This window comes from Molothrus ater, chromosome 6, assembly GCF_012460135.2.
Source record: "Molothrus ater isolate BHLD 08-10-18 breed brown headed cowbird chromosome 6, BPBGC_Mater_1.1, whole genome shotgun sequence".
NCBI classification, from domain to species: domain Eukaryota; kingdom Metazoa; phylum Chordata; class Aves; order Passeriformes; family Icteridae; genus Molothrus; species Molothrus ater.
In genome coordinates, this window is record NC_050483.2 from 14,882,504 (window position 1) to 14,909,028 (window position 26,525).

Genomic DNA, 26,525 nt, shown 5'->3' on the forward strand with positions numbered 1-26,525 from the left:
CCCTTGCCCATCCATCAGGTCAGTGCTATAGCTCTGGAAGCATCCTGTTTCCAGATCCTGAGAAGGATGTCTCTCTGGGGACAAGAGAAAAACCTGTTAATGAGAGTATTATTTCTCTAGCATTTCAAAGCTGAGCCCAACCTTAACCTTTTCATAAAAATTACTTCATTTGGTGCCCTCCCTCTGACTTTCTTGCAGTTTAACTGTAGGTAGGCTTAAATACATTCATTTTATGCATAGCAGCAGCCAAGCTTGCTCTGTATTCTGGGAAGTGTTTCTGCAGGCCCTCTGGTCCTTTGATTTCCTTGTGTGCTTTGCTAAGAAGTGAAATAGTTAATGTTTACTCATTACAGTCACAATACTTGTCAGCTGAGTTGGCATCTTTTCAAGGGAAGGGAATGTCATGCAGCAGAGACCAGCTCAGTCTCTCCTCAAACTCGGCTGATCAACATGGGAGAGTCACAATAGAAAGGGAAAGAGAGAGACTTTGAACCTCTCTAATTAAACCAGCAGTAGTTCCCAGGAGGACACACTGTGTCTAAAAATCAAAGCCTGTCTTTTTTTCTGTATATTGCTGCATATGCTTTAAGCTATTCTGACAAGATCCAGTCTTCACCTAAAATCAGTGTGTCCACCCTGGTCTAACATGAGTCATCTCATTAGACCAGTATAACCAGGAAAAAACAACTGCACAGACAAGCTCACAGGTATCTATTTACATTCACTTTGTGTTTAGAAAAATCCTTTCCCATTCTAACAGATAAGAATTTGCTTTTACAAGTGAGGTGAGAATATGTCAAGCAACTGCCACACATTGAATCCTTTGTGTTTTCTCAAGCTGATGACATTTACCTGTGCTTTGAGTAAGAGTGAAGAGTCTGTCACCTCCCCAGATAGTCCTTTCCTACCTTTCCACCCCCAACTTCCCACTACCAAGCAAGTTTTTCTTTCTGTTAGAAAAAAAAGTAGAGAGGAGAGGAAGAGAGAAATTATTTGCCTTACGCTTTTTGGGTTATGTTGTTTAAGGTATATCTTACTGCCCTTCTTATAGAAAAGACAAATAAAGACATTTATTACTTGGTTTTACTTCTGCAGAGATAAAAGCCTAAACCCAGAATACCATCTCTGACTGATTGGTTTCTTCTATAAACATAACTTTTCTTCTTTGCAGGTCTTTTTAGATTTGAAAATTTCTTCCATTCTGAAAACTGGTGCTTTTAGAAACCTCTTGTGAATTTTAAAGGGAAAATCTAACAAACTCACAGGAAAGCAATAGAGGAGTCAGCGACTGTTTTTCTGTGCAAGTACTGAAGTGCAATACTGAACTGAGCTAAAATATTGTTATTTATATCAAAATAGGAGTAACTGCAGTTCTAGACATGGTAGATAAGACATCAAGAGTATAAAATGTATGTAAGCAAAGTCTGTGAGAAATATTTCATTCTGCACATGAAGAATTGAAGGCATAAAAGGTTTGCAAAGAGAAATTCAGCATCTGAGGCCAGAACCAGGACCTAGTCTGGAGAAGTTCTTTTCCTTACCAGATCCTCCTTTCCTTCCATTGAGTTCTATGTTCTGTACCAGCTCAGAGAACAGACTTCTTGAAGCTATTTAGTATTCACCACAGAGATCAGCCTTGTAATTTTGTGAAAAGTAACATCTGTTCAGGGAGAAACTGTGTGTACATGTGTAAGCAGGTTTCCAAGACAAGTATTTCAGAGAAGAGGAAACAATTTTGCTCAAATATCCCTAAAAATTACCAGCCTATTTAACATAATCCAGTGACCCAGAGCAATCTTCCTGGGGAAAGAAAAAGAGTAAGTGATGATGTCCAGACCCCCACCTGACACCGAGTGATATTGCTCCTTTACAGATCTACTCCATTATGGTTTTGCTGCCTGATAAAAAGAATTTCCTGTCAGTGGCAAGTGCAATTTTTCAAAACCAATCTGTATCTTGGACTTCCCTCTGGCTTTAGGCAGCAGAGCCTTGCATCACTGTCATTGCTGATACAGGCATCCTGTGAGTTGTCTGACTGTGTCCAGAACTGCTGAGGTTTGTCTGCATTCACTGGACAGTTTGACAGAGCTGTGAGGAACATGAAGTTTTGCTGCAGAAGCACAAGCTGGCTGAGATGCTTGGCACAGCTCTGATGAAAATAGGATAAATTTGAAGGTTTTAATATGACTCCACACCCATGAAGGTTGATTTGGATTTTGTTCTGCTTAAAAAAACTCTTTTCCTAAGAGTTACTTGAGGTACTTCTGAAAAGCACTACCAAATTAGCTCACCATGTTCAAATGTAGTTATTTTTTTCACTCTGAGAATATTTTATTCTACCCATTATGCTTTTATCTTCTTTGTAGCCACTGGGAAGCAGGACAAGGATTAGTTGCATATCAGAGAATCTCCTGTTCTGGGCAGCAAGAGATCATTGATGGTCTTGAACTCTGGTTTCATCCCTATATACTTGATGAACATTACACCTTTAATTGTACACATATAAGTAATAACACTTAACTAACGCATTCCATATATTTGTGGTTTTTTTGCAATTTCTCAGTCAATGTAAGCACAGGTAGCATTAGTTGTTCAAACCTATGGTATGTTTCTCGCTGATTGCCTTTCAAAGGACATCTGTTCTTACAAGTTGGTCTTACTTTTAATGTCTGTATCTTTACTACGAGAGTTCAAAGTGAAAGGCTGCTACATTTAACAGTTCATCTTCAAAACAGTGGCACAAAACTGCCATGTGACAATATGTGATTGAAAAAAGCAGCCTTTGGCCTCATGGCAAGGCTTGCACCCAGTGGAGGCCTGGTGGAATGTGGGGCTATGGTGTCCCAGCTGTGGGATCTGCTTTCAGCAATGTCCTACATGAGTTAGCTGCTCCACACAGCTGTTTTCCCCTGGCTGTCAACAGGGACAAATATCCTGACCTTCACAGCCAGGTATAATTGAGGGAGCATTACACAGAAGGGCTAAGTAACACGCTCTAAGGCTTGTGCAAACCTAAGGAGCTGTTACCAGGCATTAGATAAGATGGCATGTTATCCTAAAATCTGTGTCTTTGCATTCAGGGTATTTTTTTCTATCAGTATCTTCTTTAGATTTTTTCAGTCAGCAGCCTCTTAGTTTCTCAGATGTCACTCTCTCTCTTTTTCAGACAGATCAGCAATGTGATTTTGAGGCAAATATCCAGATCATTTTTATTTACTGCTCTTTGATTCATATCCAGAGCAGCCTCAGAGTACATGCACCTGGAATCCCTTTCAGTGAATCAGCAGGGGAAGATGCACTCTAGGAGCATGCCTAATTTGCTGCAGTTGTTGATGGATGCTGACTTGATGGAACCAGACTAAAGCTACTCCAAAGCCAGTTCTCTGAAATGCAAATAGTGTGCATGTTGCATCCTCACTAGCAATTTCTTTGCCTTACAGATGTGCTCCTGCTTGCTAATGCAGCAACAGCACAAGAAAGTCACACACCACACCAAGTCTGGCTTCACTGTGTGAAGGGATTAGGAGACACAGTCACTGACAGGGTAACAATACAGTTCATCATGGCTGAAAACATAATTTAATTTGCAAAATGATGGAGCAATTACCTACAGTTCTCTGTGGCCACCATCAGGTCACCCATGTGGAGGACCTAGTTCCCAAGGTATTATCCCACTATTTCAGGACTCCAGTAGTAGCTAAATCAAGCCATCCTCTGTAAGAGCACCTTTGTGTTTTGACTGCAACAGCACAGATCTAATCAGTGACTCTGGGATCAAACCAGGTCCTTTGTGGCATAAAAGGGACAGACAATTTGCTCTGGAACAAACCTTTACGTGCCGTCCTTTTGGGCTGTAAGTCAGAGCATGGTCTTTGATAGTGTTAGATCTGTTCTCAGGAAATATTTTTCATTCAGGCTTCAGTGTTTTGTGTTTCATTTCTATAATTGTAACCTGTGACTGTTACACTGGACAGGTCTCCCTGTTTGAAGCAAAAGGATGACAAAAATACTGGCATCCCTCTGTGCAGACAAACCAGACATCCTTCAGAAGCAGCAAAAAATATTATTGTACTTTTTCTTCCTGATCTCCTTCAAGCCCCTGTGGGAGTTCACCGGAGGCATCAGCAATAACAAAGAGTCCTTAAAATGAATTGTAACAGCCAAGGCGACTTTTTTGCTTGATCACAAATGGAGCCAGAAGATGAATTTTGGAGAGAAGAGCAGGGAAGAAGCTGTGAGAAGTTCCATAATTTATTAGAGATGAGCTGGCTACAAGAGTGAGTCAAGAGTCAAACAAAATAAAAAGGGTCAAGAATGAGAACAAACACAACCTGGGAAGCAGCTGTAAGCTTGGGAATATGATACAATGTTATTACAAAGCTACTAATAGAGCTGATTTGTGACTCTCTGGCCTGACCTCCAGATCAATACTATACATTGAGCGTCAGGAGCTAAATTCAATCATCTTTAATTCAAAATGCCCCTCTCTGGAGAGAACAAAGTAGTAAAAAAATAGGAATTAAGCTGTGATTTCTGTCTGTCTAGATCCAGATCTACCTATGGACAGAGTATTGATCAGTCAATACATAACTAAGTATGTGTGCAGAGATTGGTACTGGCCCATATGAAGATCTATGTGTCTATGTTTATGAGTCTGATAGGAGAATCTTTTATAGAAATACATGTGTTGGATTAGGTTTGCATGGCCAAGATTTGGTAGCATGAGGACTACAGAGGTGGCTTCTGGGAAAAGCTGCTGGAAGCTTCCTCCGTGTCCAGCAGAGACACTCCCTGACAATCCAGAGATGGAAGTGTCACTGGCCAAGGCTGGGCCAACTAGAAGTGGTGGTAACCCCTCTGTGATAACATATTTTAGAAAAAGAGAAAAAAAATGATTGCACAGTTGTAATTGTGGCCAGAGAAGAGGGGAATGAGAACATGGGAGAGGAACAGCCCTGCAGGCACCAGGGTCTGAAGTGCAGAAGGAGGGGGAGGAGGGAATCTCTGCTGAGATTCCTCTGCAGCCCGTGGTGCAGCCCATGGTGAAGCAGCAGTGCCCCTGCAACCCATGGAGATCCACAGGGATGCAGAGATCCCCCTGCACACCAGAGCAGGTGGATGCCTGAGAGGAGGCTGTGACCTGTGGGAGGCTCACACAGAGAGGAGCCCACACTTGTGCAGCCTCTCCATAGTGAAGAAGCCCCATGGAAGAGTGACCCATGCTGCAGGAGTTTGGAGAGGACTGTTGCCCAGGGGATGGACTCACATTGCAGCCATGCTAGAACTTCATTTATACACATATTTATATGGTCAGATTGGATGGGACTCTGATCAACCTGATGTAGCTGAAGATGTCTCAACTCACTGCAGGGAGGTTGGATTGGCTGACCTTTAAAGATCCCTCCCAACCCAAACTCTGCTATGACTCTCCTTATGGGTATGTTTACATATACATGAATGTTTTTGTTTCATCCTTTGAGACTTTGTAACAGCTAGCTTGCTTTGTAATTAGCTTGAAACCTGACCAACAACAAGGGCTATTGGAATGGTTTTGAATACCAAATTGGTTTTGTGTCATGTCTTATCAAAGTTTTTGAAATCTAGCCCAGATTTCACTGGACAATTTGTCAGATCCTGGATATCTCGGCTGCTTTCCAGCCTGCTGCAGAAGGAACCTTGCTCACTAGATCAGCTCAGTATATTGGGCTATTCTCTGAGATGATACTTGCAGTTAGTTAACTGGCCAGGCCTGTGGGAACAAATCAATGACAGCCAAACTCTTTGATGTATTTTTCACACCAAAGCCATAATGGCAGCATTCAGCTTAATTTGCTGGCTTAAACATTTGGAGGAAAATAAAATAGGTCCATGGTGCTTGATATGAACTGGCTTCAGCTGAACAGCAAGAAATTAGAAACTTGGGTAGTCACAACTAAACATCATTTAACTCTAGCTGTAGCAAGACCCATGTATGTGGAACAGTTTTGCTTCCCAACACAGACTGTAGTTCAGGATTCCTGAATGAGTGCCTTGAGACTGAAGTTTACATTGGTGAGGGTGCAGGGTAGGGAAAGTAAGGTCTGCCCTAAAAATCTTGTTTAATATAAGATACCTAAGATCACAAACAATTTCTCTGGAATGAGGTCTGGGGTGAAGTAGTTGAAATGGCATTGTATTTAGATTCCTGAAAAATATCCTGGAGGCTAAGGTTATAGAAAGCAGGGCACCATCCAAGCAACTGATGGGTTGGATAGAGAAAATAAATCAGGTAAGAGCAGCTGGGATCTTTTATCTTGTTACTGGCAGGTCTTTAAAGCTGCCTATGAAGCCTGTGCTACAAGCTCCTGCTGAAGACTTTCCTGAAAGCTCAAAATCTTGTTGGCAGGACCACCAGAGCTGTGAGAGGCTCATGAGCCCTTTGGAGGCTTGGCCCATGGGGTGAAATTGCTAGCCAGATAACCTCTTTGCTGTAACTCAAGGCCAAGTGTGGACATGGAAAGCTTTCTGACCACAGTGTGTGAGTAAAGAAAGATTTTCAGTTTATTTACCTACTCCATCTTCTGCAGTGCTGTTCCAGGCAGGGATCATGGCACTAACATGGCCAATATCCATCATTCATAGAAATGTCTCCTAAGATGAGCTCAAGGCAGACCATAGGGTCTGCAGATAGGAGACAATGCAGCAGAAAAGGAGAAGAAATACAGAGCAGCAAGATCTAAACAAGGTCTCAGAATTGTGTTATCTGCCCACCTCAGCCAGACTGAAAAGAAGGATGGCAGCTGACCTCTGATACTGTACAGTGAATATACTAGCCAGGAGAAAAACTTTTGCTAGCAATCCACTCAGGAAAAGTTACCTCTGCTAACAGAGACAGACAAGAAAACAAACAAAAACAACCCCAGTCAGAAACATCATCTCAGGGAACACACTAACAGAAAGGAGCTACCACAGCAAACAAGTCTGCAGGATCAAAACACTGTGGCGTAGATACTCCCTGCACCTCTTACTGGGTCCCAGCTTTCAGCAGTATCAGTCACTGGAAATTTTCTTCTACCTTTTGCCACAAGAGGACTCCAGTCTCCAGTGGCTCCCAGGGAGATGGTTGTGGTTTTTCTACCTAACTTTTCCAGAGACGTTTTCCAGCAAACTAGCAATTAGGATCCTGGTTTAGCAGCAGCTCTGTTTTTCAAAATGTAAAATGAACAAACATGCTTTTTTCAGAGCTCTAAACAGACAGACTACTATTTGTTAACAAGAAACTCCTGCTCTATCCAGCTATGACATTGAATATTTTTGCTAAGGAACATTGCACTGGAAAACCCTTGTGGGTAAAAGTGATCTTTTTCTTATCATTAATTGCATACAGCTGTGTTGAAGCTTATGACTAATGATAAAGACCCGTGTTTAATAACATTTTTTTCACTCATTTGTTTTAAGCTTCCTGCTTCTTGTCTCACTATGTGCCATGAGCTTAAGGGCAAGTATCCTACAATGCTAACAACCATTCATATGATGTCTGATTAATGTGGTTATGGCTCTAGAGCCATTGTAGTAATTATAATGATAGAAATATGATCCTGTCCATTTTCATTTTAATAGAGGCCAATAAATATATCTTATGGCTTTTATGGCATTTAGCTATCTAGTCATGAAGGGGAGCTTGTAGAACTATTGTAACTATGTTGTGAGATATAGGAAAGCATAAAACAGCAAGTCTGCTGGACTCTGCCAAATGAGCATGCATTTACAGTTCACATAGATGGGGGTCTGATCTCTGCTGGGGGAAGAGGAGCTCGTTCAGCAGCTGTGAAAGGTGGAGGATTGAAAAGGAAGATGCAGGGGAAAGCACTGCAATGATTTCCTAGGCAGGCTGCTGACCTGAGAGAACTCAGTGCTCTCTTTGTTGCTGCTGCTCACCTGCCTGTCTGCATCTACCACAATTTCTAGACAACACTGATATTGTGTTGTTGCACATCTCCAAGGGTTGCCATAAAAATATGTGAGATACTGCTTTTCAGTGTTCTGACTATCAAGGTCTTCAAGTTGCATTATTGGATTGCTAGACTGAAGTAATGACAGCTGAAACAGCCTGATTAGACTCTCCCAGCACTAGAATTAAAGCTTATTGTGCTTTGCTGCTTTCATTACCCTGTTTATGATAGAGTTCACACCAGTTTACAAGGCGTTTTAGGACAGAATTTTGTTTCTGTGGTAGGAAAGTTTAGTGTTACAAACACTGGCAAATGCCCAAAGGAAATACCACAGCTGCCAACCCCCTGAAAGGAATGCTGATTTCTTGCAAAGGAGAGCTGAAGCCAGAAGGGTCCTCAGCCCTAACTGCAAGGTACATCCATCAAAGAGCTTCTGTCAAAGGGATATGTGATATCTGGGGGACACTGATGAATTAGCTTTAAGCTAGGGAGCTCAGGTGGCATTAGGACACAGCAAAGCTCACCCCAAATGCACAGCTGGGTTATGAGCTCTGTACTACACATCTAACCCCTGGGGGTTTTATGATACACACCTCAGGTGTATCTGCATGGACTGCTGACAGCACATAACCAGCAGATGTGTTTCTGAAGGGCTGTTAACAGAATAGACACTAGAGGGCTGTGGAAAATGGTCTTCAAAAATATTACTGTTTGCATTGCTTACTCCCCACCTTTCTGTGGGGGACTTATAAGGAGGAGAACAGATCTAGGTCCCAGCTTTGACAGACAGACAGGGAAGTGATGGATTGCTCTAACCCAGAGTCAGGGGACCCATCTGGTGCAAGGTCTGAAGACACAGCAAATTCAAGTTCAGGGCTCCCTGGACCATAAGAAATGCCATGGCTGCACGATGCAAAGCATCAGTCTGAGGTAAATTTTCTCTCATTTTCTCCAGTTTATGGACAAAATTTTGACAATTTAACTGACAATTCTGTGTATCACTAATGCCTCATGCACTGTCCTAGAGCATATAGGAAAACCTAATGTATTATCTTTTTTATCAGGGTCTCTAACTTTTTTGACATAAAGAATTTTGGATGCTCAGTTTTTTATCAAATGAGTGTTGTGCAGCAATGTGGCAGATGAAACCCTAGTAATCATGGAATGATTGCCTGATAAGAAAATAATTTAGTAGAAATCTTAGCCAAAACACTTTTAGAAGGGTTTTAAAAAACGTCCAAAATGGAAATCCCTGGGAAGTGAACTTTAAGTCCCACCAAGATTCATGTAGGGTGCTAAAAACTGTAGATCTCTGTAGCAAAGTAGCTGAGAAGCCATGATGGGACAAAGCCAGCCTGGATGCAGACAGGTGGACCAATGTCAAGTCCATGCTTTTGTTAAAAAGCCATTTGTACCAGACAAGGTGCTGGCAAACTACCTGGCTGCATTTGAGTGTTCCAGCTCTAAAAGCAGAAGGGAGTGGAGAACACAGAAAGGACTCCAGTGTGGCCTGGAGCAGACAGGACAGGAGGCAGCAGGGAGAGTGAGAAGGCAGCATGAGGCAGGGTGAGCTGCTTCATGCTCTGAGAGGATGGCTCAAGCTGGCAGTGCCCTGAGCCAGGGTGATGAGAGGCCTTGGCATCTCCATGCAGTGCCCTGCCCCATTGCACAGTACAGGCTTGCCCTCAGGGTTAAATTTTGGTGAGGATTAAGTGAAAATCCGGACCAACTTGAAGGCAGCTGGAATCATGACAACTCTCCACACCTTGCAGATGATGGCAGAAATCACAACAAATACAGGTGAATTTAGAATCACCTGCTCTATGCAAGTGATTCAGGGGCTTATTTAATGGGTAGAGAAGTGCTGTGTGAAGAGCAGGGGCAGCTTAGGCTGTGTGAGCTGTTCATTGTTTCTGTTGTGTTTATAGTACTTCTTTCCAGGGAAGAGCAAAAATGGATGTGACTTCTCCTTCCCACATCATGCTCTACTCCTAGCTAGGTACAGTGCATTCTGCTCTATGTCCCATTGAGCTGACCAGGAGAAAATCAGCTACCTCTACTGGCATTAGGTATGTGGATATCAGTGATGCAGGGTGAAGCCTTCCCTGGATCCCTATCAGTGATCCAGGGAAGCCTGGGCTGGAGTTGGCTGGAGGCAGTAAGTGAGAGAGATTATGCCCTGGTCCAAGCTGACCTTGCATCTTGGGATGAATTCAGGATTTTTCATTAAGATCTGGGAAACCTTTTCAAGTAATGAGTTGCTTTTTCTTTAGTGCTGGAAGCTGGCTTCCCGTGTAGTGTGAGGAACATCAGAGCTAGAGATCTTTGTCTTGCAAACGGTAAAGAGAAAAAGGATCTGGCTTTTTATGTGAAGGGTGGGGTAGTAAAGCATTTCAGGCACATGATTTAATGCTTCTGGTTTCAGAAGCATGAGTCTGAGCTTCATGCTGTATTTTGCACCAAAGCTTCAGCTCTACATGGGTGATTCAGACTTTAGTGATGTAAGTCAGACTCATGTTGGTCACATTATCCCCTCATGTGATTTTTGGTTTCAGAAAGTTTGGGTGCCTTTTAAGTTCGCTACATCTCTTCCCATGGAGTTGAAGGAGGTGTGAAGTCCTGTTTGGCTTCCTATTCTCGGTCCAGTGCTGAACCGTGGGACCTGCAGAGTGGAGGAGAGAGGAAGCATCAGTTAAATGCGTGTGGCTGGGTCGTTTTCTGCCGTGATGCTTTACCAGATACTCTGCTGCCTGTAAAATCATGCCTCCCCCGAAGGGCAGGCAGGCTGAGACCAGGCATGCGATGATTGGACTGTCCTCCTCGTCTGGAGGAGCTTAGGGGTCCGCGCTTGCCATGGGATTGATTTTTCGCTCTGGATGCACAGGCGAAGCTGGGAGCGCGCCCAGCTGCGTGTCAGGGCTGCATATTGCATGGGCGCCTTTGAGCCACGGCGTCGGCGGAGGCGTGTGGCTGGATGCTGAGACAAAGTGCTCCTGCAGCTGCAGGGCTTCAGCGTGGTGATTCCTCCAGGTTGGCTTTTCTCCATTATCTTGCGCGTGGCGTCAGTGAACCCCAGGGAGGGCTTGCTGCTTGCTGGCCGGGGGGTCCGCCTGATTCTTGTTTAAGGGGTTGGCGGTTTTGCTTTATTTACTCTGCCTCGGCTTCGGGCTCTCCCTGTGCCGAGGAGAAGAAAGACACGAACTGCGGGGAGTGCGGGGGGGAATAACAAACCGAAGGGAGCCGAGCTCCGGCCGGGAGAGGCCGAGGCGCTCCCCGGGGCGCTCCCGCGGGGAGCCGAGCACCGCGCCCGCTCCGCGCCGATCCCGCCCGGATTTTGCACGTTTCCTTCTCCCTTTCTTTTTTTCCTCCCCTCTCCTCCGTTTTTATTTTTTCGCCCTCTATTTTTCTTCTCCATTCCCCCCCTCTCTTCCCTCCCTCTCTCCCTAGCGTGGTTGGATCAGTCTTTTGGTATTTCCTGCCGCCGCCTCCCCCGAGCAGCTGTCCGGCCGCGGCCCGGCGCTGCGCGCTTTCTGTGCCGCCGGGGGAGCGGCTCGGCGGGGCCCACGCGTGTCCCCGCTCCCGTCCCACGCGTGTCCCGGCGATGCGGCGGCGGCGGGGCGCGGCGTGCTGAGCGCGGCACCGCGCGGGGGCTCGGCCGCCCCGGCCAGGTAAGAGGCACCGGACATCCCCACCTCCCCCTAAAATCCACGTCCTCCCCCGAATCCCCGAAGCCATCCTCCCCAAAATATCCTATAAAAGCAAATACCGCCCCCCCCTCCCTGCCCTAAATTATTCCAATAAATCCTCCGCCTCCCATGCTAGCTGTTCTTCCTGTCCCCCGCGCTGCCAGGCTGCCTATTTTTAAGTATAACGTGGTACCCCGGAGTCGGCTTGCGGGCGGCGTGATTTCAGCGAGGGTCTGAGCGCTGGCAGCTCTGGGAGGGTACCCTGCCGCCTGTGCCCGTGCTTTGTGCCCAGGCTGTGCGTCGCCGCTTCTACGTGTGCCTTTTTTGGGGTTTGGCGACGGGAGCTGTGGGGTGGTTCCCCTTGCCCCCCGACTTCTCGGCATGGCAGGGCTGGGGAGCCAGCAAGCGGCCGGTGTGGCGTGTGGGATGGCGTGCTGTCAAGGAGACCTGATTTCTTTAGACATGTGGGCATATCTGGTAGGTGGAACGCATTTTTAATGTACTTCTTCCAGCGTGGTGAGGAACTAGTAAGGAGACTGCGCTGTTACTAATTGGCTACATTTAATTGACAATAGTAATTACCTTTCCTATAGGTGCTTGTACAGATACCATGGTGGAGACCATAGGCATTGCTATCTAAAAGCCAGATTTTGGAAACCTGAGTTTAGAAATGCTTGTAGCTTGCACTAAGCGAAGCAAGGCAGCATTCTAGAGAAATAAACACATAAGCACATGTGACTGACTCTTGGATCAGAAACCGTATATTTCAAGTGCTATGCAAACCTAGAGCATTGTAGTGTGAAACAATTGTTTAACATAAGTGAGGGGGAAAGTTCTTTAAACTGCGTAGCAACCTCCTCACTTCATCCAGGTGCAGCTGTATCTTTGTTGTCAAAATATTCCTTCCCCCTCTTTGCACTGATGTAGGAGATAGCAACAGCATTCAGCAATGTCTGTACAGCAGAGAACAGCCATTGCACTGGATGTGTCCCCAGCTGCCACCTTTCCTCCTTGGCAGCAAGTTTTCAAAAAGGTGTGAGTGGGGAGGGAGAGACAGAAGCCTCAAGCCAGGCTCTGTGTGTGGTAAGTTCTCTTCCCCAAAGAGGAGAATGGGTCTTCTCAGCTGGGCAGTTCCCAGCAGGATGGTAGTGACCCTGGGAGTATCCCCACCCCAGCAGGGCAAGGAGGGGGACAGAGCTGGGCCAAAAGGACCTGGGGCAGCTAGGGAGTCAGATTCAGCTCCAGGGGTTACTTTGTGGTATTGTTGATGGAGGTACAGACAGCAGCTCTCTGACTCAAGGAGAAAATACAGGCCATAGTCCTGCCCACTGCCTATTCTGGTTTGAAGAGGACAGTGTGAACCTAAGGAATGATTTAATCATGGTGATGCATGAAAGTAACTGAAAGGCGGATTTACTGCTCTAATCTTTTCATGGTGCTTAATTTAATTTTCATGTGCTTTATTGCAACACTGATTCATCAGGTGAGTGGGAGGGAGGCTTGCAGAGTACAGGTGGTTCAGTTTCCATTACTGGATTAGATATTGCTCAAGGTGCTTTCTTGGCTACAGCAGGAGAAAAATGGCTCTGTGTCTGATACAGTGTTGTGGTTTGGAATCAGGATATCTCTAGGGAAAGGCCATTCCTATAATCTGTAGTATGCAGTGTTTGAAATCAGTGTGCCGTGCTCAGAGCAAAACTGAGACTCGACTAATTCTTATTATGTTCATAGATCATAAAAATTTCAGTTAAGCTAATCTGAATTGGGTTGGACTCGCTCCATGTCCAAGGGAGCTGTTATCTGCTGGAGGCAATTGGGAGGTTGTTAGCGTTGCCACTGCTGAGGTCTTTTAGTGCTGGATCTGGGGCTGAAGAGGTAAAAATGAAACTGCCCTGAAGTGTGTCAGCAGGGCCCTGCTGCCTCTGAGCTGCAGAGCACAGACCTCCCTCTGCAACTGCAGAGATTTCTGCTATTTGATCTCCTGTTTTATTTGGGGGAAAGCTGCATTTAGTGTTTTGTCTCCTGACCTCCCTGCCTTTGGAGCATTAACAGCACAGTGTTTTCTCAGCCAGAAATGCTGCTCCTCACGCCTCCAGTCCTCAACATGAGATGTCTCTGGCAGCACTTTGTAGGTGTTTGTGCATGCCTGCTGTGGTTACTAAGGTAAAGGAAACACAAGAAGTAGCTCAGGGAATGGGAACAATCCAAATGCCAAATACACATGGGTTTTTGGCAGGAATGACAGTGACCTGCTCTGCCAGCATGTCTCAGTGTGGGTCTGGGCTTGCTCACTCCTCATGCAGGCTGCTGACTGTCACTGCTGGTGTTTATGATGTGCTATGGAGCATCAAGCATCTTGAGACTGAGCAAACTCCTCCCAGGTGCTCCTCAGCCCTCATTTTGGAGCTGTGTGGTTGTGGTATATTTAATTGTACAGGGCTGTGTCTAAATCACAGGTTCTGCCTTCATCCCAGCTCCTCCCCGCCACTGTGGCTCTTTCTGGTCATGCAATGAAGGGGGAAGGAGACAACCATCCTGAAAAACACCCTTTTGATAAGTAGCTGCTGAGCCTCTGTGGGGAGGACTAAGGAGCAGTGTACAACCTGCCCAGGTTTCCACATTTCTCAATTATTGGAATACTCTTTCTCTGCTCAAGGCATGGGAGTGTTGTCCTTGCATCGGGCTCTAGGTACTGCATATGCATCTGTGTAACACAAAAAGATCAAGGGACTAAAGGGGAATATTCTGCAAAATTGAAAGCAGCTAACACCAGGCTAGTAAGAGTTACCTGTAAATGGTTTCTGCCCATCACAGAAGGAGAGTGATGTGAAAGAGGGATTAGGGTTAGAAGGTTAGAATAGTCCAGCTGCTTGTGTGGTGGTATTTTTTAATTTCTTTCAAGCTGCATAAAAAACATGGGCATATCCCTTGTTCTTTAGTCTCAGTTTTCTGTAGTGTCTTTAGTTGAAATGGTGCCATTTTTTCCTTTATGCTCCTTTCACATTGAAGGATTTATAGGTATATAAATCAAAGTCTGAATTGAAAAGGCTCAATTCCCCTCTTTGTTTAATAAACAGCCAGCTGTATACCTGGGCTTTCCTTTGCAGTGTGCCACTGAGGCCTGTGCTCTGTTCCAATATCAATAACTTTACTGTGCTGGCGGTTTTCTTGATAGTAGTTTTTCTATGTGTTTTGTTAAACTCCATGCCAAGCTTCAACTTACTGGGAATTGACTGCAGGGCTGTATGAGTTGGAGTGTTTTGGCAACCCGGTTACCATTCGCATGATTATAGCATCAGTGAAAAATTAACCAGCTAAAGGCAAAAGAGAAATACTTAAAGGCAAAAGAGAAATCCTTAATAAACTGGGACGTGTGCAACTCTCCTTGTGGGGAGGAGGGGGGAAACTCAACAAGGGGCTTGCCTGCTTCATCCTATCTAATCTGTCAGTGAATCAATCAATGTGAAATTGTACCCCCAAGGAATAATGTAATAGCTATTTTGTGTGTATTCCCAAACTGGAATGCTGCTGTAGTAGAGTCCTGAAGGGTGTGCTGTCTAAATCGATCAGCAGAAACCAAGATAAAAGCAGACTTGCTGCTGATCTATCAGATGTGGCAGAGAGGCATCGAGGGATGAAATGTCTCGTTCTGTGTCGAGTGCAAAGCTTAAATGTGAGCTTGGTCCTTCTGTGTCCCAGCACTTCAGGCACAAAAGCAGTGTACATGATAGCTCTCCTTCAGTTTTCTCTCAGCAAAATCATGAGATTGCTCTGAAAGGTACTTTAATTTTCATGCCAATGCATTTTGTTGCAGGCAACTGTCGTAGTGTCATTGTTCCATCCCACCTTCAGTGCTGCAGAGGCAGCTTGCCTTTTCTTACCTGTATTGTTTGATGTCAATTGAGAGTGGAAAGTCTGTGCTAGCACTGCATTTTTGAATTGATTTGCTCTTAGGTTAAAATGATGGGGGTTCTCTCCTCACAGCAATAAATTGCCATGTCCCAATGAGGAGAGGAAGGGAATTCTGCTCCATTGCGTGGTATGGGTAACTGTTGATCATTGTGAATAATCTTTGCAGAATGAAAAGAACAACTTAAATTTCTTTTGTGTTATTGTTTGGATATTTTTGCATGTTCTCTTTTTGCTATCACTTCAGCATCTGGAGAGAATCACTTTTATGTAGAAGTAGGAGGTGGCCAAGGCTTTTATACACCTTATCAAACATTGCACAGTTCATTCGGGCAGCTCTTGCTGGCTCATCTGTAAAATCCCTGAAATGTGAATGTGAAATTGCCACTGGAATTAATGCTCTCTGTCAGAGTGGTTATTCTGGCAAGCTCCTGGCATGGATGCAAATAAATGAGATTTCCATTTTATAAGATGAATGTTTGTCTTTTCTTTCTGTCTTGCCTTGAAAAAAGCCTTGTGCACTGCTGCAAGCCTGACAGTTGCTGATGCAGTGAGTTATTTTTTTTACCTTACCTTACTAAGGAAAGTAATCTGGATTTGCAGATAATTTCATTTTCTTTCGTGTGTGGGTCAGACAGTTCGGGTCTAAACAGTATTTTTTTTTTTTTGGTAAATCTGTAAATCCTTATTTGGACTATGAAGGCTTTCAGTGGGCACTGAATGCACAGTACAAATACAGCATTAGTGGGCAAGGCAGTAATTTAAACTGCCTTCCATAGAGCTCTGTTATTGTAATCTAGAGCAGGACACAAGTGTGTTAAATATGAAATACACACTGTTTGTATTTTTCAGTTTTGTTTATAGTAGCTTTTCTTCTTTCCTTTTTGACATCTGTCATTTGCCCCAGCCTCCTTGTCCTACTCTGCCTTTGTAACCTTTCTCATTCAAGAGGAGATAGAATGTATATAACCATGTGTAAATTTTTTTTTTGTTTTGTTTTAATTCAGGTTCAGTGGATGCAAACAAGACCCTATTTCTTGGCTGTTAAACATATTTTTCAGTGTTGTGGGTTTTTTTTTTTTTTGTTGTTTAGTTTTTTGTTGTTGTTGTTTTGGGTTTGGTTGTTTTTTGTTGGTTTTTTTTTGACTGATGAACCACCCAAGCTTTGTTGCCTGTAATCAAACTGCTGTTACTGCCTGAATTTCTCTCTGGACTCCAGGTCATGGGAGGCACCTTGGCACAGCTGCAGTCATTTATTAATACCTGCACTCATTTATTCCTACACCTATGCATTGCAGTAGACTTGGGGAGCTCCACTTGTGGACAAGGCTGGAGGCTGCTTAAACCAAGCCTAGACTGTCAGGCTTCTAACCTAGTTTTTCCCAAGCTGGTGTTCAAGTTCTGGCTTGTGGAATCCCTCAGCGTAGGTGCTGAAGGCTTTCTTTTCCAAGAGGGTGAGGTGTACTGAGAAGCTGGGAGGATCTCCTAGCCATGAGTATATCTGAGAAGTGCAGTGCAGGGTCTCTCATTTCTGAGTTCCCTGAGAAGGTACATGGCTAGGGTGTGTCAATATCAGCTTTCCATGTTTTTTTCATCCTCTCTCTGCCTGGATTGTGTTCTTTGGTGTCAAGGTCTCTTATTGGAAATTCACACAATATTTAGAGCAGTATTGTCTTGGATTTTGCTGGGCTGTTCTGTAATATAAATAAAACCAGTCTCATTATGTAAGCAAGATACTGAATAACTTGTGTAAAAGAGCTAAGACAGTGGGTGCAACAGTGGCAGTTTTATTCTCTTTGAACAGGTGCATGCCCATGAGGAAATAAGAGGTAGGTAGGTAGGGACCAAGTGAGAAACATTGAGCAATAACAGACTGTGACTCAGAAGCAATTTAACCATAATAATCCCCACAACACTAAAGGTTCTTTTTCCCAGAAATGCACAATATGCTTTTCTCTGCTATAAAGCTGTTGTCAGCTGACATCATTGTGTTAACATAAGACTTGCTGTTATCCACAAGATGCACAGTTAGCAGAGAGCACTTCCAGTGCTGGCTGCTGTGCTGGCTGCTAATTATTACTAATGTTCTCCCAATTGTTGAAAAACAATATATTCAAGATATTTCCTACTTAATATTTTATTCCTGATGGCTGGTAGGCTTATGTTGTGTTAAAAATAAGGCTTCTAATATCACTCCAAGTATTACCAAAATTTGATTTATTTAGGAGAAAAGGACCATTTACCAAATGCCTCTCTTGAGTACCTGTTGTAGAGATGCTTTGTCTTTTTTTTTTTAATAATTTTTTTAGAGTACCAGTGTGGAAATTTATGGCTTTTATTTTTTGTTTATCGTGACCCTCTCAAAGTCTGTGTGTTTTCCCATTGACTTCATGGCAGCCAAGTGCTTTTTATCCTGTATGTCTCTTGGAGAAATCACATTAATGATGTATCACTAGCCAGAGAGAGCTTTTGCTGAAAGCACACAAAGGCAATAATTTACCTTGTGATTTTATAAAAGGCAGACTTTTTTTCCCTCATATTAAAAAAGGAAGCTGTTGAAGTGAAGGAAACTGAACAGAGAATTGGTACTCAAGTACTATCTCTGCAATGTGAGAGGGACATTGCAATACCATTAATGAGATTCTCCCATTTTTCCTTGGAGATGTGGTATTGAATTTAGAAATAGATTTTGAACAATTTTCCACTGAACATCTCACTTTTCTCCTCATTGAATAGCTACAAACCCTTATTGTTTAATAGCTATCTTCACTTTTAACTGATAGAGTTTCATAGAGGTAAGGTAATAGCTGTGAAAAGGTAGGACTTTTTCTAGACACTGTTTAATTTAGTGTAATTATATTAAGTGCTAAATTGAAAGAGGCTTTTCTAGTGAAGATGAGGGTAATGAATAGTTGTGTGTTATTACCATAGCCACAATGGGGGAAGGAAGAAGTGATTTAAGTTTTGCTCGAGACAGAAAAAAAGAAAACCTGCCCCAATGTGGTCCTTAATAATTAATTTTCCCCTCTCTATTGCTGACTCCCAGGTTTTGCTAGAAGAGTTTTCTGCCCTTGGGATGCAGCAGTTTATTAAAGGAATCAGCAGGCACTCCAAGTGAAAATGGCTGTGGAAATAGAGTGAAGAACCAGATTGCACCCTCCAGCCAAGCCTGGAGCTACGCAGGCAGGGGCACACACAGCAAATGCCATTGCAGCTCTGAAGGCACTGCAGTGTAGCATGGCTCCCCCGAGGCTCTGCTCCCTCTGTGCTTTGCCCACACTGCAGAGAAAGCTGTGGTTTGCTGCTCTTTTCTGCTTGGAGCAAGTTGCAACATCTCAAGTCCCCGGGCAGGTTGAGTGGGCGCACCCAGCTCTCTGCCATCCACCAGCACCCGCCCCTGCTGCTCTTCCCGCGCCAGAGCTGCGGCACCTTGTGCTGTTGCTTCCCTCCATTGGCCTTGTTTGAGAGCCTGGGCAAATCACAAGGTGTGCAGAGTTGTGTACCCCATGTAAAAACACACCAACTCACTGTCTTGGCATATTTGATGCGAGTGAGAATGGCATCTTTTATGCCACTTTTAACATGGAACTGCTGTAAGCACACCCTGCCTCTCCATGTGGATAGAAGTGTTCTGTCTGGGGCAGGATTTCATTGTGTCCTTGGAAGCTGAAGCTGTTAAGGGGAAAACCAAAGCGTGTTCCCTCGTTTATTCACCTCTGTACCCTGGGGTCCAAGACTTTTCTGCAGTGTTTCCTGCACTGGCTTCTCTTGCTGTCCTGCTAGGACTGCTGCCAAGCTGATCTACAAGGACTTGTCCCATACAAGTGTTTATCTCCTGGGAGCTGCACTCATGCCATGCTCTTACCTCTCAAAGTCTATCAAGAGTGCGTGTGACTGTACTTGACACTTGTGATCTGGGCTAGATGTGAACCCCTAGGGAAAGGCAGCGTGTGAATTATTTAATCTCTTGAGCATTCCAGGCCCCTGTATAAAAAGCATTAAGAAATATGGGGCTTTCCCTTACTTTAAGAGAAGGTCTGTGTTAGCCTTGCTTGAACTCTCAGAAAGTTGAGTATTTTGAGCACTAAAGTTCATACCATTGCTCTAAATTGATTGGAGTGCAATTACAGAGGACCAGTGTAAGCAGTGTTTGCTCTCAGGTGGACCAGAAATATTCCTGATAAACCTTCTGTTTTCTTCCCTTCTCTCCCTCCTTCTCTTCTCCAGTCATTTGGCTCTCCTGGATGAGACAGGTTGAGGCAATGCAAGTAGGATAATTTTGTGGTTAGGGCATTTGGCTTTGAAATCAGGAGATCACTGTTAGTTCCTGCTTCCATCACAGGCCTCCTGTAGCTGTGGGGAGATTGCTTGCACCTCTGTGCCTCTGTCTGCACCGGAAAAATAACACAGTAAGTTTTGGGGTTGGGTTTTATTTATTTTCCTGTGTTGGCCTACAGGGCTCTGTTATGAGGGCAGGGAGAGGGTCTGATCTGTTCTTGGGGTTATTTGGCATTGTCTGCTGGCCCAGTTCCAGCCAGAGTATGCCTGTTTGCTCTCTGGATAAAGCTACTAGGAAGTCTTCAGGTGCATCTTTTTTCTTTCTTTTTTTATTCACTCAATTCTTTTGCCATGCTTTTTGCTTTCATTTAACATCAAAATTAAATGGTTGGTTAAGCAGAGCAGCTTTTAATAATGTGTAGAAAATGAGCTGAGCTGTACACATAGATGGTGCCCGTAGGAAGCCTGGAAGTATCCCATAGTGTTTTTAATGGGCAGTCCTACTGCACTGTGAGCTGTTGGCTCAGTGAGGCTGTCTTAGATGAGCTACAGATGAGACTCCCAGTACTGTAAATATCTGTGCCATTTAGCTTTGAGTACCAGGAAATGAAACAGCGTGGGAAATAAGAAAAAGGTTTATTTTACTGAAGCCAGTAAAACAATATTTTCTTCAGCCTGATTTGGAAGTGGACCTTAGAAAAGTTAAGTGGAGAAGAAATGCAGTGTTTTGGGACCAGAAGCGTTTAACAAGCAGCATGAGCTGCCCATTGCTGGCTGCTCTGCTGCTTGATTGCAGCACAGCGAGGTGCAGGGCTCAGGCAGCTGAGAAAGGCTCTTCAACAGTTGGCAGGGTGATCTCCTAAGGTGCTTATCTGGTGAGAAAGTGGGCTCAAGTAGGAAGGCTGGAGTCTGCTTTCTGGACAATGTAGCTTTTCTTTGCATCTTGGATGTTAAAGCCAGCTGTATCAGTCCTGTTGATCTCATTTGGCTTTGCATCTGCAAGGATTTTAGCCCGGGATTCTTACCTCTAGTAATTTCTGCTTCAATTACAGCATTTTCCTTAGGCAGGTAGGGTATTTTAATTTTTGGTGGTGATTCTTTTGTGCTCTTCAGAAATGTGTGGAAATGGTAGTTTTCTTTACAGTAAAAGATTTCTCTCTAATCTGGCATTTTTCTACCTTCTTTCTTCCAGCTTTCTCACATCTTTTCCCTCTAAGTGATTGCAGACTATGATCAGGTGATCCCTTACATGTCTTTGATTAGTTAAATAGGTTGAACATCTTAAATCTTATTGCAGTTGATTTAAGACTGGAGACAGCCTTATGGTTTTCTACTGGATCCTTTCCAATTTTTCATGCTGCTGCATTTCAGGTAAGGATGAAGATTGCATGTGCTATGTCAGCAGTGATCTTGCAGCTGTCAAAGACAGAAGTAAGGTTGCATTCTGGCTCTTGCTCTTTTTGTTCCTTCCCCCTTGTATATGCTTCCAGGAACTGAGCAAACCCTGTTCACCCACGATATTGCACTTGGCATTCAGACTCTGTTAGTTATCTATAGTTCTTTATAAATCAGAGCTGTTTTGGAAAGCCAAGGTTTGTGTCTGGACAGGGAGGAGGGGGTGTTTTGGTCTGGTATGTGGCAACTCAAAGTTATTTATCATAGATTGTGCTCTCTGCACTTCAATAATCTGCTGACATTTTGCCAGTAATAAAAAGGTCAAGGAAAAAAGTTGCTTCCTACAAATCATGGCATTTGATTGTTCTCATTATTAAACAGAGCATGGTTTCCCTGGAACAAAATTTCAGCCATCCCCAGCTTCGTAAATGATAAATTGCCCGCTGGTACAAATGCATAAAAATGAAAAAGCAGCTTCCTTTTGATCTTGCTGGTCCCTGTTCAGGGGGGTGATTTGTCCTTTCCTAAAGCAGGGTGTGGGGAAGATGCAAGAAGGAAGTGTCCCTTGGATGTTAAATACACTAACAAAAAGAAATTATGCAAAGTTGACACTTGTAAAATGTAACATTTAGTTGATTTCAAGGGCCAAAATCTCTGTAGTCTAGGATTCACAAAATGTTACATATTCCTAATTTTTAGGAATGGCTTTCTGTGTCACCTGCTAAGAATGCTGTGTTAGGTCCAAAGCACAATAATGCAGTTAAACAAAACATTGTATCCTCTTTTTTTTTCTTTTTTCTTTTTTTTTCTACAAACTTCCCCATTGATTTTTGTCTCTGAGATGCCTGAACTTGCAGCTGAAGGGCTGTTTTTCTTGTTACCCCAAGTGGTGCTTTGTGATACAGAGATCACTCTGTGTGAGGCAAGGCTCTGGCTTAAATATAACAGCAGTGGCTGGGCAGTGGATAAGCATCAGGAGTCAAGTAGGAGATGCATGGACACCATCCATGGTGGGGAGCTTGGGTGGATATGAGGGAGCTCAGAGGGAAAAGGTTAGTGTTTGTGGGGGCAGGCTGATGAATGGTAGTGCTGTCAATTAGGGTAGTTTATTGGTTTGCACAAGAAGCAGCAGAGTTGGTGTATTTTTGTTACAGAAAATTAACAAAAGTGTCTTGCAGAGTGTTGGCTTGTTTCTCTTGCAGCAGGATATTTGCTGCTACCCCTTCCCAGAGCATCTCTGTGGATACCTAAGAATGCACAGCTAAAAAAGCTGAATTATAACAATTATATGGCTATGGTGGACAGAGGAATTGTGTACTGCAGTTCTTACTGCCAAATTCAAAATTAATTTGAATGTCAATCCTTTCAAAAAAGGGAGTCTAGAAAGGTCTGTATTGGGGGAAATACAGCTTTTGTAGTCTCTGGCAGATAGAATCAGGTTTTTTTAGGTTTTAACAGTGTCATTACATGAAAGTCCAGCAGGCAGAAACTGCATATTTATCTACCCAGGAATTCAATACTCCTATTAATTGGTGTTGGAAACAAGCCAAATCCACTTGAAATAGATTTATTTCAAAAAAATGCTGTTTTGCCATTTGAATTACTTCAGCCAAAGCACTCCTGGGCAACTTGGTGGGTTTTACTTTTTTACAGAGCATTATGCATGTTGATCCTGGCCATGGCTGATGCCTTGTAAAATGCTGAAATGTGCTGGAGCTGGAGCAACCCATTGGCTGTGAGGGGGCTAAAGGAGCATTCCCAGCTTCCAGCCATCCCAAGGAATATGGGGAATCACCTTCATGCCTCCTCTTCTATATTTAAATGTTTTAAAAGGTTGTGCAGGATAATGTAGTGTGTTTCTGTACTTGCTTTGTATCAAACAGACATGCTGCTCCTTTTCACCCAGCAGATGTGTGCCGGGTACCTAAGCAGACTTCAGAGAAAGCCCCTAAAGGTTTGCATTTAGCACAAAAAGTACAAAATCTTCAGCTTTGCCTTTAAAGTAACTTTTCTAGGATGACTTACATCTGGAGGTCATTCTTTCCTCTCTATGCTCATTTCTACTGTAAGAAAGGATGCAGGTTTCCTTTGTGAAAGCATCCGGCGCTGCTGTGTTTGGGTTTGTGTGCTCATCCTCCTGCTCTCTGGAGTGTGTCTCTCACAGAATACAGTCATTTCTGCTCAAGATTCTTTGTTTAACCAGCACTGGCAGGCTGGGAGATAAAGGTGGAAACTTGGAACAGGACTGAAGAAATGGTCCTAATTTTAGGAAGGTTTGAGTGGAACAGGAAGGGAGCAGGTGGGCAGGATGCTCTGGGGCAAACACACAGTGAAATGTCGGTGCCTGTGTGCATGCAACAGTCACATCTTCCTTACAAGTCTGTTGGATTGATGTGACATTTCTCATTAATCAGACACCAGTGTTATCCTGGGAATTTCTGTGGCTTGTCTCCACCCCACTTAAAACTGGACTTAATGAGCAGCTTCTGGAAAGTGAGGGAGAAAAATACGTCATGCCTGCCACTGTTTCCTTTCACAGCTCATTTACTGGGCCTTTTCTTGATATATTCAGTAGTTCTTCATAGACTTCAGAAGGGTTGTTTACAAGAGAAATTTATCAGGTTGCATTTTCTCATAAATGTAATTCAAGGAAATGTCTCCCACTGCTATTTAAAAACTAGTATGAAATCAGGCAGTTCTTTGCAGCTATCAGAGGGTATGTCAATGGCCATAGAAAACAAAGAGGGAGCCAAGGAAAGAAAGGCAGGGTAATACAATGGCATTTGAAATACTGTTTTGTTTTCATTCAGATATTTTTAGCTAATGGTGATTTTTTTTTCTTTATGTGAGTTGATGTGTTGTGTCAGTGGTAGAAGCTGCCAGCGTAGATGTTTGTCCCAGGAAAAAGATACCAATTGACACTGAATACATTTCAGGGGCTGCTGGATAAAATTATGTTAAGAAATGCTTCAGCAACTCTCCAAAATCTAGATTAAAAATTGCAGCCCCAGTTAAATCAGGTTTTAATTAGTCTTACAGCAGCCCAGAGCCTTTGCTTTATTTCCACAGCTATCTTTCTGCAGCTTCAGGCACCCCTCTCAGGTAGACACGCTCCTTTGCTTTGTTTCCTGCAGTCCTTCCTGGGAGAAGTGATCTACATACTTTCAAAGACACTGATTGATTGTTTCCAATCTCTCCTTGGCTTGAAATGGATTTTTGTCTTTTTGATTCTATATATCCAGTTAAGTTCTATATATCTATATTCTATCTATATATCCAGTTAAATCCCACTGAAGTTATGTTGGTAGTGGGGGGACACTGGGGAATGGGCAAAGGTGGATGATGGGAACAAGGAGAAAATCAAGGCTCATGGTGGTACTCATGGCTTGAATATATAAAGGCATAATCTTCATATACATTTGGGCTGTCTTTGTAGTCCAGTTTCTCTGGGCCTTGAAGATTTCATGGACTGACAGTGTGATGCAATGCTGGGGACTTGCCATGTTTCTAGGTGCAAGCAGGACATGCCCTTTACTAGGTCTTCATGAGTTTTCTGGTATTCTACAGAAAAGCTGCTCTAGAAGAGTAAAATGATGCAAAAGGTGTGTAAAAACAGGCCCTGAGTCTCCCAGGGCATGCAGAGTACAGGTGCCTTGTGCTGAAAAAGTTTTCTTCCCTGCAGTTCTATTTGCTAAGCCCTCCAGAATGGTATATATTCAGCACTGTCTGTTCTGGAGCAAGCAAACTGGGAGCAGTTCCACAGCATCTTAAAAAAAAAGTAGCACTAGAGGCACGCACAAAAAAAAATCCCATTCCTTGCTGATAAATGAAGGCAGCCCCAAGACTGCTATAATTTATATGCTTTCCTTTTTCAGTGCTGTCACTGGGGAAAATAACAGTGTGCCTGCTTGCTGTCCAGAGAGATGCTGTGCCAAAGCAAATAGTTGCAGCAAGTGGCAAGCAGAGAAGGCACCAAGGTATTTGATGGATGAGTGTTCCTCCCTCAAGCAGAGAGGAACGTTTGTGAGAAACTAGTAATATACTGTGGTTGAAATGGCCCATTCAGGGCATATAAAATTCCCAGTCAAGTTGCCCAGGAGAGAGTTGGACAGCTGGTGTAGGAGCAGAAATCACTGCAGATAAATCAGGTTGGCATCTAATTGATTGTGGGCCCTGGACAGGCCCTGTTAGTTTTTTTTCCTCTGGTGGATGAAGTCAGGAAAGATTTCACCGTGTGATGACTGACATTTGTTCCCCCCAGCTTCTTGCCTTCCTCTTACAGCTGCCTCAGTTCAAGAGAAACAAGATGCTTGTCCTGTTTTGCTGCTGTTAGATTTGGCATTGCAGCAGTGTTCCCAAGTCCTTATCCTGTCCAGTCATGGCAAGGAGCTGCTCAGACAGGTCCCAGAGCTGGTGGTGTGGGGCAGCATTAAGCTGGATGGAGAGCTGCAGCATCACTGTGGGTGAGCATGGCTGCTGAAGAGCTCTCCAGAAGTGGGAGCAGTTCCAGCTGGCTGTGAGGGTGGAGGCAGGCTCCTGTGCTATAATTACAAAGGCTGGTGTTTAATTGCTGCTTCCTGCTTCAGAGGTGTGCTGTAAATTAAGAAGGTGCTTTACAATAGTGGCATTTAACTTCTTTCTGTCATCTGCTTTCATTTTAGTTGATCTGGGCTGGGATTTCTCAAGGGAGGTTTCCTGTGCTCTGTAAATCCCTTGAAAGTGTGTGGGCACTGGGTTCTTAGCTCTCTGGAGGTGACTTGATGTTCCCTCTAAGCCAGGATAGTTGGGCTCTTCTGCACATCTGTTTGTGCAAGACCACTGTGTCCTACATATAAAATCCAGGGACTAGTTGAGCTGATGCAAGAGGAAGCTGGTCCATCTCCTCTGTGTTTCATAAACTGAGGAACATCCTGAGATGCTCTGTGATTGCTGGATGTAAGGGAAGAGGAGCGAGTGCACAGCTGGAGGGATGTGCAGTTCAGTGGGGCATTGAACTGCAGCCCTTTAAAGATTGCTGAAGGGAGAGCGGGCAAAATAGTGCCCTATTTTGGGGCTGCTAGCTCTTCTTCCAGCTTTCTTTTTCTAAATTTAAATGAGACAAAGACCAATTCAAGGCTGGAGAGATAGGTTGCACATTCACTACGTGTTCAAAATTCAAGCTCTGGTGTGTGGGTATAGTCAAAATAGCTGTGACGATGCTTCTCGAAAAATACCTTGCTCATCCATTTGTTAGCGATAATATTAAAGATTCAGGAAAATTTCATCGGTCTTGGAGATCTCAAGGATGTTAGAAATTGTGAAGCTCAGTTTAAAAATAGGAACTTCA

The 26,525-nt window shown here is 43.8% G+C and overlaps 1 protein-coding gene across 5 annotated transcripts in view; it reads left to right on the top strand.

The window, feature by feature from the left end:
• Nucleotides 1–26,525, top strand: part of OSBPL5 (oxysterol binding protein like 5) — a 174,410-nt gene that overhangs the window by 27,308 nt on the left and 120,577 nt on the right. For 2 of the 5 annotated variants that reach the window (XM_036383432.2, XM_036383433.2), the window contains exon 1: nt 11,938–12,094. The exons of 1 other annotated variant lie outside the window; for it this stretch is intronic. In XM_036383432.2, coding sequence (XP_036239325.1) covers nt 11,999–12,094 — 96 coding nt within the window. In that variant the 5' untranslated portion in view covers nt 11,938–11,998. Of the gene's footprint in view, nt 1–10,525; nt 10,962–11,408; nt 11,600–11,937; nt 12,095–26,525 lie in introns of those variants that run through there. 2 more of the 5 variants (XM_036383435.1, XM_036383436.1) reach the window with 2 other exon arrangements.